At 40.0% G+C, this 12777-nt stretch overlaps 1 protein-coding gene across 2 annotated transcripts; it reads left to right on the top strand.

Annotated features, from left to right (window-relative positions):
• Positions 1-6241: 6241 nt before the first annotated feature.
• On the top strand, positions 6242-11793 carry LOC148021928 (cycloartenol-C-24-methyltransferase-like). Of its 2 annotated transcripts, none has more exons than XM_087697477.1 (13): positions 6242-6635; positions 7091-7157; positions 7295-7368; positions 7468-7552; positions 8183-8238; positions 8531-8585; positions 8949-8996; positions 9307-9390; positions 9466-9582; positions 9754-9837; positions 10334-10459; positions 10538-10635; positions 10736-11605. In XM_087697477.1, exons 1-13 carry the CDS (start codon positions 6280-6282, stop codon positions 10776-10778), a joined length of 1293 nt encoding a protein of 430 aa, XP_087553603.1. In that variant the 5' UTR covers positions 6242-6279; the 3' UTR covers positions 10779-11605. The 2 variants fall into 2 exon arrangements, with proteins under 2 accessions (XP_087553603.1, XP_087553602.1); XM_087697476.1 differs by lacking the exon at positions 10736-11605 and adding an exon at positions 11626-11793 and having other exon boundaries at positions 6244-6635.
• The last annotated feature ends 984 nt before the right edge of the window (positions 11794-12777 follow it).

Genomic DNA, 12777 nt, shown 5'->3' with positions numbered 1-12777 from the left:
TATTCACCATCTTCTATGCACTGCCTAACATTGAAGGACTTGGTAATGATATACTATTTTGGGACACCCATTTAAATGACTCACCAAGTGTATAGTTGGCCTCAAACAATAACGTATCCATTTGGAGTTACCCCTCGTCACAGGATCGTTGCAACTTTTTGCAAGAGTATTAATGCCTCAATGGAGAAGGCAATACCACCGATACTCCCCACACACCCCAATTCACCCCTTGAAAAGAGCAATATTGCTCTCCTCAATGAATTGCTCAAATCTTAGGCAAACCATGATAGACTAGTAAGTCACGTACATCCATCCAATATGAACCATCAACAATGGGTGTTGACACTGCACAAGCAAAGGCAACATGCCTACTCACATGCACGTCCTCAACAGAGACCAAAGTACTATCGCAATGCAAATGATGTGCCCAAAATCCAACTCGATAGGTTTCTAAAGCCTTTCTCAAAGCATAAGGCTACTATACTAGCAACAAGCTCACTTGATTGCTATAGCTCACACACAAAACTACTCTAATATTCCCATACATAAAATCATGGGATAGCAAATCCCCACAATCAGGGAAACAAGCACCACAACCACCTCTACCCAATCACGGTCCTCAAGTTGATCCTATACACCTTGGCAACTTGCAAAGGATCATGGTCCAATGAGTTGTTGGAGCACCATCGAGACTGACTATCCCTACCTACCACTATGAAATACAAAAGACCACTAGAATTGTACCCCAATCTCATTCACAAAACCAAAATCACTCAATGGGTGGTAGACCCCCACTTATGCCTAGAAGCACCCTCAATTCAATGCCTATGATAAGCCAAATTCAAGCATTCACACTGCTTGATCAAATCAGCCCCACCACAAAAAGCCAGATATCCCTCTCGGACCTTCTTATGAGAGACAATCTCTCTTGGAACTAACTGCCAACATGGTTGTGGATACTAGCGACGACATAGTTACATGTATTCAATGACTTTGATAACATCTTCACCCTATTCGCTAGCTACAAAAGACAACCTAGGTCTCATCAATGAAAACACCATAAATGATGTGAGGCCCCTACCATGCTCATGCCAAGAATATGAACTCATCTTTACAAAGACTACTTCAATTGTCGAGGAACTCATTACAACTCAAGTTTGATGAGAGTAGACCCTGAAAGGAAGATTTAATCACCTCCTTCAAACAAAGTTGTGTTGAGGTCATGCCTGATGAACTAGCCAACCTTGATCATCTTGCACAAACTCCGAACTCTTCATCCTTGCAACATTGGTTTACTCTACGAGCATAATGGGGAAGAGCAAGATGTCAAATCATGACCAAACTAGAGCAGTGGAAAGCCATTAAGACCTCAAAGTACGATTCTACTTATGTTACCCACACATCATTTCAGGTACTCACTCTCACCCGTAAATGTATTGGGAAAAGATATGTGATGTTACATCCGTACATAGATCATGCCCTTAGTAAACAAAGAAGAGCTTGATATTATTAGTCAAATCAATTCAAAGGACCTCTTTACTAATATTTTGACCTATATTACCCGTATCAATATCTATCCATAGGATATGGACCATTACGCTACCATGAAATACAATATGCACTTCTATTATTTGTGGTTGCAAACATAGTTGCCATGAATCCTTGTGCAATCTTGGAAGGTTTGCAATCCATTGGGAGGAGAAGGAGTTTGTATAAACTATGCATAAAGTTTATAAATTGAGTGTTTTGGAGTCATTTTTTTAATTTTCTAATATGCAAAAAATTCTTTCTATGAGATGCAAGGCCTTGGGGCAAAATTTTTAAATTTTCTCTATGCTTGTGCAAGATGTGAAGCTTTAGTTTTCCTTGGCAAATTGTACATGTATGCTTCATCTTAACAAATTTAGTACTTCTTGAAAACTCACCACAAAATGCCATTAGACCTTGAGTATGGCAAGACAAGGAGACAAAACTACATGCCAAAGGATGACCAAGTCCCAAACATTGTTTTCTTAAGAAGAACATGCAAACTAAAGGCTGAGTATAGAAGTTAAAGGATATCACCACTTCTTGTACAAACATATACATGACCTAAAATAAGTGGCTACCAAAACTCTAGATGCCAAAGAATTACTAAACTAATGTAAATTGCACAAGTACATGGAGAAATTTGAAGGGGAAATAAATTATGAATAGTGCATAAAATTGCTCACGACCTACAATCTTGGCAGGCATAGTGGATTGATTAGAGTGAGTGACAACAATGAATGGGAATAGATGGAGATCCCTCTCAACCCAATGGTGGTGCACAAAGCTTTGGGCTTACTAGTAGATAAGCAAAAGAAGTGAACAAAGAGAGATGTCTATGCAATGCTTGGAACGGACAAGTGGAAGGCTTTCACCAATGATAGCATTAGCTTGGGGGACATCTTGCATCTCTCAATTAAGTTTCAAGCTAAATTGATACATGCCCTATTCTCTAGAAATAGATGCAACTCCTTGATGAGAGGGATCCATGTCATAATGCTAGAAAGTGTGGCCACCTGGGCAATGGTGGATAACAAAAATCTCAATACCTACATCATAAAAACCATCCATGATGTAGCAAAGGCATTGAGCTCTAGCAATAAGAGTCTGAGAAATCTTAATCCATGTTAGCACAACAAGCAGAGAGGTAGAAAGGAGGAAGGGAGCAACCAAGGCCACTCTAGTGGGATTCGGTGGGGTACTAATAGCCATTATACAAGAAGTCACCAAAGAATCATATGCAGGAGCAAAACCATCAGCACATGAATCACATTGCAAAGCAATGCAAGAAGTGTCATCCACCTGCAATGAAACTCTAGAGCATGGACCCTTGAAGGAGCAAGAGAAAGAGAAAATCAAGAAATTGCAACATGAGGTAGAGGAGACTATGAGAAGGCTTGTTGCCACATGGTACAAGCTCCAAACTAAGAAAGCACCTAGTATAAGAGCTACAATTGAAGTCCCCCATGCCAAGCTCAATGTGGAGAATAGGAAGCAACTCAAGCTAGGCACATAATAACTAATATTCAAGCTCAAGCCATGGCACTAGAGCAACCACCTAAGTTGAGGAGTAAGAGGTTCCAAGATCTGCAATATAAGAGGCTAGAGACCTAGCAGCAACAATAGAAGCCACAAGCCATACCCATCAAAAGAAAAGAAGGGGGAAACTTTGTCATTAGGGTGTCAATTGAGCAAGAGAAGGGCATGACAGAGGAGGAGAAAGAACTCAAAAAGTGAAAGAAGCCTTCAAAAGAGAGAAAGAGGAATGAAGGCAAAAACAACAAGAGAAGGAGGAGCACCTTAGAGAGCAAGAGTAGTAAGATATAGCCTTAGTGACTAGAAGACCTGAGGGGTCCACCTATAAGAAATTATCTATATAAGGTGTATTCAAAGGATACTAATAAATACCCCTTCTTTACATACAATAACGCCTTAAAATGACCCATTTTACTTTATTAAACTTGCAAAATTTTTCAAATTATAATTTAAAAATCATTTTTATAAATATAATCTTGTAAATCTTACTAAATATAATACCCTTTCTTTTGAACTCACATGGTACCTTACATGTTCTATAAGGTAGACCCCTAGGTTAGAAGATCACTAGAGTAACCCTCAAGAGTAGAAGAGCTAGCTCTAATGAACCTCAACTTGGGAGGGTCTTCAAAGGTAGACACTAGTGCAACAGGACCTATAGCTAGGCCACTAATCATCCTAGGCAAAGGTAAGGCTCCACTAGAGGTGATGCCTTCCCCTTCACTTGTAGCCACAACATCACCCATCCTAGCCCCCATATCATATAATTTGGCTAGAAGTAGACTAGAGAGCATGGCCTATCACCCATCCTAGCCCCCATATCATATAATTTGGCTAGAAGTAGACTAGAGAGCATGGTCTATCAACTTGCTACCACAAGTCATCGCTCTCTCACAGGTGAGATTAGAAGAAGCCACAACCATTAGTATCAAATAGTTGGTAGTTTGCAGATGTGGAGTCTTGTTAGAAGGTGCTTAAAATGCAAAGAGTGGAAGTGTCCTCTTAACTTCTTTATCCATGACTGACACCAAATTTTGAAGAGCTGTTAAAAGAGCTAGAAGAGCAAAGGGATTGGCTAGATGAGGATAGGAGTTAGCCTTGGAAGCTTTAGAAAAGGAAAAGAGAACTTATGCCACTTACCAACAACAAAAAATAAGAGATATCTTTAGTCAAGGGAGAGAACTAGTTGCAATGAAGAAAGGCAATGACAAGGAGAAAGGATTTGAGGAGTTGTAGGAACAATGTGAAGTAGAAAGAGAAAACCGTATGCAAGTTGAAGGCTAGTATGCCCAAGCCATGAAAGACAACACTAACTTAGAAGAAAAACTAGAGGAGATGAAGTAGGTCCAAGGACAATGAATAGCTTTGAGCCAACTAGCGATCTCTCTCTCTCTCTCTCTCTCTCTCTCATTTTCTTTAGAATGTGAGAAAACACAAGCATGGACAAAAATCACATTTTTAGTTGGTTTACTATCACACATTTCTCTTTTTATTGCCTAGGATGTTAAGAGGTAGCTCTAATAGATGCATGAACCTTGTGTAAGCTCTAAGAAGCTCCAAGTAGCCTTTCATCAATCCACTATCACGACCACTAGCAAATGAAAGAAAGGAAGAAAAGGATGAAGAAGGGAAGCAAGAGTAGAGGAGAAGAAGCCTCTTCTAAGCTCTCATACACTCTCTCAAGCTCTCTATCTCTCTCACAAGCTCTCAACTTCACTCTCTAGTTATGGTGGAAGCAAGAAGCACAAAGGAGAAGAGGATAAGAATGTTGCCTAGGTGTGGAGAGAGCTCCTCAATAACGATGCACACTAATCTGAGGGAGCTACAAACTTGGAGTTGTTAGTGAATATCACTCTTGAGAGAGATGTATCTGCCCCTAGATTCCACATTGCCTCCTCCTAGAGCTCCTAAATAATGATATGGAGAATGGACTCCTTATTTGTGGAGAGAGAGAGAGAGAGAGAGAGAGAGAGAGAGAGAGAGAGAGAGAGAGAGAGAGAGAGAGAGAGAGAGAGAGAGAGAGAGAGAGGTACTCTAAGTGCACTCCTATTTTTGGAGGCAGCGTGTTTAGTGAGAACCACTAAGAATACGTGTGCTCGGTCTTTGGATTTCGATTTTCTTTTTTTAAGGCCTTTGGATCATTACTACAGGAGAAAAAACGCCTAGGAATAGAGGTGCGAAAGTATTCATAGTTTCTTTTTTTAATAAAAGGCCATCAAATATAGAGGAAAGCATTTTAGGTTTGGGGTAATCATACAAATGCCACATATGATCAGCGTTTTGGTTTGTGAGATTCGTCAATTCTAAGATAGAATGGATAAGGGCATCTATTAGTGGAAGCATGTAAGAAAGAAAGAAGGAATGGCCCAAGTTGTTAGACTTTAAAGAAGGAACGACCCTAGAAGCACTTAAAAGAAGGAACAACCCAAGTTGTTAGGCTTAAAAGTGTAAGGGCATCCCATTTGAAATGCTCTTTTTTGCCAATCCCAATCATTAGAATTGTACTAAAGGACAGGTTTTGTAAGCAATGATTGGGACAAGTCACCAACTAATGTGACACTTCTGGCAAGTCCTTGATTGACACCAAAGCAAGATGAGCATTGAGAGTGTCCTTTCATTATGCCACCACCTTACTAAGGGCGAAGTAGTTTTCTTTTTGGCAAATAGAAAAACTACAGGCTCTTGAGAAGAACATATTTACAAAATATAAAAACCAAAAGCATACTCACGATAAATACAATGCCTAAGGGCCTTTTCCCACCGCATGTTTGCCAACGGAATGAGGGGGGTCTCCCATGTCATCTTACAAACTTGTTCATTGCCTATCGTTAGTATTATTTACCTTTTTTTTCTAATTCAACTTGCAACTTACTGCTTCCTCCAACCATTACGTAGCTCGTGGGAACGTGAAGGAAAAAAAGATGTTCCTTTTCAGCTTAGTTTCAGGATGCTGTGTGAGAAGCCCCTCTAAGGAAAAAGAACACAACTCAAGGTAAGATATTTAAAAACTTGAGGTAAGATATATTTAAAAAAACTTTCAAAAAATTGATGTTTGATGATATTTGCTAAAACACATAATAACAATATTGAAAAATAATAGCATTAAACAAATAGTATTTTTTGGGAAATAAAAATAAGGGCAGGAGGAGAGAACCTTCATGCATGATGATGCATGGCGGGTACCTTTAAAAATAAGGGCAGGAGAAGAGAACCTTCATGCATGATGATGCATGGCGGGCACCTTTTTGCCACGTTCTTCCGCCGCTGCTGCTGCTGCTGTTGCTGTTGCTAGGCTGTAAGAAAGACGAGAAGAAGAAGAGACGAAGAAAGAAGACAGAAGAAGCAGAAAGAAGGAGCAAGCGGCCGAAGAACTGTGCCACACTCGAAGGCTCCTTTCTGGCCCTGCCTGTGTGTCCTCCTAGGGCTTTACCTGGTACAGCTCTCTGCTGCACCCCTAGGGTTCACTGGGGGCCTCCTCTGTCCGCCATGACTGTGGCTCACGAAGTCACCCGCCTCGCCAGCAACACCGGTGGCTCACTCTCCAAATCCGAGGTTTCTTCCGCAGTCAAATCGTAAGCCACTCCTGCATTTTTCCCGCTTTCTTTTTTTTTTCATGCTTTTGTCTGTTTGATTACTATCCGATCAGCATTCTCTCTTCCACACAGCAGATTTGCTTTTCCTATGTCTGCCGGAAAAGGTAAGAGCTGTAGCGAAAAGCCTCCGATCTATCAGCCGTTGATCACAGGACATACATTTCTACATTTGTATACCTCTGATTAGATTCACAAATTCTAAGGCTGCAGGTCAATACGTTACCGTTTGGTCTACGCCTATCTGCACATTGAAACATCTGGCCTCACATTTGGCTTTTAATTCATCGCCATGGTTTGATGCTGATCTGTGCTTTAATGGAGAACAGAAGAACGCTGTTTAGGAGATTGTCAAAGTACTGTGTCTGAGCCATGAATGTGAGCTCTTCTTGTATTTATGTTTGTCACAGCTTACTCTTTTCTGCTCCCTACTTCAGGTATGAAGAGTATCATACATGTTACGGTGGAGATGATGCGTCTCGAAAGACAAATTATGCCGACATGGTGCTTCACTTTGTCCGCTCTAAATTGCTTCTAAAAACATAATGCTTTACCGTCTAATTCAGGAGGAATATGAATATGAACTTATGTGTACTGGATATTTCTGTCTGTTGACATCTGCAGTTAGTTGATTTCTGCAGGTTAATAAATATTATGATCTGGCGACCAGCTTCTATGAGTATGGTTGGGGCCAGTCTTTCCATTTTGCCCATAGGTGTCGTACATGATCATCTGATGTTCAGTGTTGCAAGTTGACATTGGTGCTAATTTTGATTTTTGTTTCCATTGATTGATCATTCTTTTTCTGTTTCAGGCTGAAAGTGGAGACCCTGCAAGAGAGCATCAAAAGGCACGAACATTATCTTGCACTACGTCTTGGTCTACAACCAGGAATGAAGGTAATTCAGATCTTGACCTTTCCTACGCTCTCATTTGCAGAATCAATGTATATTGCCTTATCAAAAACACACTTTTTTTGTCAGATGTCTAGCTCTCTTTATAAGTGGTGCAAATATGTAAATTGTCACCCTTTCCTACACTGACAGCTCTCAGTTTGCACATGTGGTTCCTATGGCTTCTATTATTATGAATGGTTATCACATAATTGATACAACAATTCCAGATGGCACCCTAGTTGTCTTCCATCGTGTAGGCAGACATCATATGCAATTATGTGTCACCTGTCTTCAGAGTTGATCTGCAGGGTTCCACGAGTCCTAAGTTTGGACATCTTAAATGTCAGGAAATGATCTCTGTGGCATGTGTGCTGTAAAGAAGCAGATAATGCTTTGTTAAGTGAATGATCAAGGGTAGTGGATGATGTCAGTGAACTGCAGCTTTATGATGATTGTGAGGTTGCACATTGTGGTGCAATTGTATTTGTTCAAGTGCTTCTTATTGGCAAAATATGTCATCTCAAAATGCTTTTCAAAGTTTCATTTTTCTGAATTAAAAGTGAATTTTTCTTTGCTGGATATATTATACCAAATTCATGGTTGTGTATTCAAGTCATTGATTTTTTTTTCCAGGTTTTGGATGTTGGCTGTGGTATTGGTGGACCCTTGAGAGAGATTTCTGCATTCAGGTGTGCCATTCTTTAAGAACCTCAACAAAGTGGCCCAAGAATTGGCATTATATTTGTATAGATATGTAATGTCAGTGCTGTGTGTGCACACCACCCAAAAGAAAAAGTTCCATCCTTTTAATTATAAGTTTTCCACTTGAAGGGTCGTATGAGTGCATTCAAGGGTAATGTATAATTTGAAAGAGATCATTAGGTAAGATGAAAGTTGAATGAAGTGCAATTCAAAACTTTGCTTGCTTACTTTAGTTCAAGCAGATGACCACACTTTGAGTCACTTCTACCTTGTGTGCAGTGGTGCTTCTGTGACTGGCTTGAACAATAATACTTACCAGATTACACGAGGAATTGTGAGTTCCTTCAGCCATGTTCTAGAGTAATTTTTTAAAATCAAATCTAATATTTGACAAGGGCTATGATAAACTATGAGCATGCCAAAATTTGCTTTGCAATGCACCTGGCTGCAAAGCACCAGGCTTTCTTTTGACATTCGTTGTGTTTAAAGACTGGAAAGCTTAATATATTAAGTGATACATCCTGTGAGAGAAACACCTCAGCTCAAAAAAGCCATATGGTTTTGAGAGAGAACAGTTGTATGCTATTTAAGACACGGATGTTTCAAGTACTTGGACATGCAGAGAAATAAGAAGTCATTTTAAGTGGGTCCGTAGTTCTCAAGGTTGAAACTCACTTCTGCAATGGATGATGAACAGGAGTTGAATAAAGCCTGGGGTCTTGACAAGACTTGTGGATATATTAAAGTAAGTTGGAAACAATCCATTTAGATTTATGTAATTTTAAGTCCTTTTGGGTTGCATGCAGGCTGTCAGGAAGAGAGCTTTTAGAGCAACTGCATCTAGTTTCTAGCATTCCTTATTTCTGTTGAGTTGCAGATATTGGAAAGAAATCTGTCTTTATGTATACATAGCATGGTGCCTAGCAAATATACATAGTATTCCTTATTACAGTTTGAGTTGCAGATATTAGAAACAAATCTGTCTTTATGTATACCTACCATGGTGCCTATAAGATTGGACATGTTGCTTAAACTTTTTCCCTGTTTTGGTTTAGGCAGATTTCATGAACATGCCAGTCCCGGATAATACTTATGATGCTGTTTATACCATTGAAGCTTCTTGCCACGCACCTGATCCGGTTGGTTAGTGTTACTGTATGTGTTTGAATCACTTCTTCGTCTGAAGATGACTTGAAAGTTTTGCATCTCAATAGGTGGCTTGCTACAAGGAAATAAAAAGGGTTCTCAAGCCTGGGCAGCTTTTTGCTGGGTATGAATGGTGCATGACAGATTCTTATGATCCGAAGAACAAGGAGCACCAGCAAATCAAGGTACTGGCTTAGTGGCTGCTCAAGCAGGGCCCAGACTTGTTTTGTATTCAACACTGTAATTCAAGTAACTGTGGCATAGGTTCTGTGGATAGAATTTGGCCATGGCCAACTTTGCTTTGTTGACTTTGTGGATGACTTAATGGATGTGCGACCTGCTTCTAATACTTACAGGCAGAGATAGAGCTTGGAAATGGATTGCCTGATGTTCGCACGACACGTGAATGCCTTGAAGCTTTGAAGGCTGCAGGATTCGAGGTAGGACATGGTGCACACTACATTTGCTAAAGTAAAAGGAACAAATGTACCGCAACTTACATTGCACTTCACAGTGTGACGCATTGCCTTTAGTTCCTTTTTCAAGACTGAGATATTGTGGCTGGCTGACTTTGTGCCTCCTTGTTCAGGTTACACTGACCACATGACCATAGGTCTTGCTAGATATACACTATCTTGTCTTCAAAGAGTTCATCTCGTTTTGCAAATTGTATTCTAAGTCTCATACAGGAGTCATCTAATCTCTTCGTTCCCAGCCATTGAATCCCAGATAGCAATAACTATATCCTGTTTGTGCCAATTCTGATCAGCAAACTTTACCCAATTTCTAGGTATTTTCTGAATGCATACGGGTCTCGTCTCATCTTCTCTTAAGGCCTTGTGAAAGCTGGACAGGACATTTGTTTCATCAAATCATGTCACTCTTATACAATGTTTAAAATATATTCCTTGTTGCATGTGAACTTTGTTTCTGAAGGTTCTGATGGAAGAAGACATGGCAAGATCATCGCCACTTCCATGGTACCTACCTTTGGATACCTCTCGAATCTCCTTGAGCAGTTTTCGCCTTACTAAAGTGGGGCGGTTTCTCACACATCACTTGGTATGTCAAGGTTCCTTTCATCTGTATGCATCCTTTAACCTTTTAAGGCAACCCTTACAGGATGTTATTTATAATCAGGTTCAAACTCTGGAGTTTCTCGGTCTTGCACCTGAGGGAAGTGTCCGTGTCAGCAATTTCTTAGAGAAGGCTGCAGATGGATTAGTTGCTGGTGGCAGGTACATAGGCTTTCCTCCTCTTACATATGGAGCATGTAGTTTGCATAAACAGTAGTATTTATTGATCAACTAACTGACATTCTTTTTATTAACAAAGCAGATATCTTATATGCAACATGCTTTGCCATGTTGCTGTCTGGTAACTGCAGCATCCTCTCACTAGTCTGGCTCTCTTTTGCCTCAGTTCAGCATGACATGCTCTTGAGATCATAGTTATGTCAGATGAACCAGTCTGTGTTCCAATGCATATCTGGTCATCAGAAGCTACTATACCTGGTGATCCCTTGAGCTGTTGCCTCGCTGTTACCATTGCACTCTGTTTTGTGGGTCCAGTTGGGTATAGAGCCAGCAGAATCCATGTTTGTGGTTTGTTAGTAAGACCATAGCTACTCCCTTGAGGGCGGGAAGGAGATTGGTAAGTTTAAGGTGTAGGACTTGGGCTGCCCTAAACATGTATGCCCTATGAACCTGTTGCCATGTGAGCTTTAGATAGTATGATCTGGTGGTGACTTGAGATTTCAGTCTGATCCACAATAAGTTTGGCCAGAAGAATTGAGGAGAATTTGAGAATTTTGGTTCCAAACCGCCAGAAAATATGGTTTGCTTGCTGGCATGCAGATTAGGATACTCCTATGATACCAGTGTGTGATAATGAAAAGGTAGAAGAAATGGGTGGCAGCGATGCTATCAGTTGAAAGAAAATCTTTATAACAAAAAGTAAAACACACTTCCAAATGTGTTCTCTGTCCATTAATCACAATAAATGTTTCCCCCTATCGGCAGAGTAACTTTTTAGGATGTGGCCAGTAAATCAGCTGGCATCTCAACATTTTCTCATCAACTTCAACCATCAGAGGCTTTTGACTCTGTTAATTTTATAGAACCATCAGAGACAGACTATATTAGTTCCATGGAATAGCATGTTTCGTCCTCAAGGGCTTTTTTAAAGCTGACTTTTTCCTTGAAGCAGCCCATCTTTGTGTTTTGCAGGAAGGAGATCTTTACACCGATGTATTTCTTTCTTGTACGAAAACCTGCAGACGCGTGATGCTGTGCGCCAGGACTATTACAGAGTAGGGGCAAGATAATTTACTGACAGCGTTGTATCTCCTGCATTTCTCGGATCTGCTGGTATTGCAGTTGGCTTTAAAGTTTAAATCAGCCTCGAGTGTCGTAGTCAATTTTGCTCTGAATGTTTTGTTATCTGTACGTTTGCTGGAGCAAGGGTACTCAAGTTCATGTTAACCATGAATAAAGTTGAAATATACGCAGTCATGACAACGTTAGTAGCGCTCGCTCTTGTGAAGAAAGTTACACAAGTAGCACTTCGGGACAAGCATTACATAGCGTACAAAAGCGCATAAACCTACCTTTTCATGACTGATAATAACAGTTGAACCTTAAGTACAAGGGTGCTTGAGAGCATATGCCCAAGCAGCGCCCCCTAAAGGAACACACACACACATGTATAGAGAGAGAGAGAGAGAGAGAGAGAGAGAGAGAGAGAGAGAGAGAGAGAGAGAGAGAGAGAGAGTTGACATTGCCCTAGCGTAATTAACTAAAAGTAATGCAATTTGCTATTGTCTAGAGCAAACCTCAACCATAAAGATAGCATGCCGTTACAGATAATGCTAACAAACATCACAATGTGTTTGACAAATATAACAAACACAAGTAAAGTTGTGTTTAATTGTACTAGAAGCCAAAAAAGTGATTAAGTGAGCTGAACTCAACAAAGATAAAAAAAACGTTTTATTTTTTGAAAATTTGCGAGAAGCATATGTAGGCTATAAAATGCTCAAAATCAACCATCTAAGGAAATAGCATTGGGATTGAACATAGCATTATTAGATCACACGATTGAATAATTTTGAATTGATGTGGCATCTTAATATGCAACATGTGTATGTGCATTTAGAGGTGCACATGCATGTGGATAATGACAATCAAGAGATGAAGTCTCAACTAGCTATTAAAGGAAGTGTGCATAGCCAATTTTGATGGGTTTAATTGTAACATCTCAATAGATTTAGATTTTCAGCTCCAATGATACTATTTGGACTTGACCTTTTGATGCCCTATGATCTAGTAGGTGACATTTCATTGTCTACATGCTTTTATGGACGGTAGTATTTTGGACTT

This window comes from Lygodium microphyllum, chromosome 17, assembly GCF_053477565.2.
Source record: "Lygodium microphyllum isolate KBCC chromosome 17, Lygodium_microphyllum_v1.1.10, whole genome shotgun sequence".
NCBI lineage: Eukaryota > Viridiplantae > Streptophyta > Polypodiopsida > Schizaeales > Lygodiaceae > Lygodium > Lygodium microphyllum.
The sequence above is the reverse complement of the archived record's forward strand: the minus strand, read 5'-3'. Positions and strand labels throughout refer to the sequence as shown.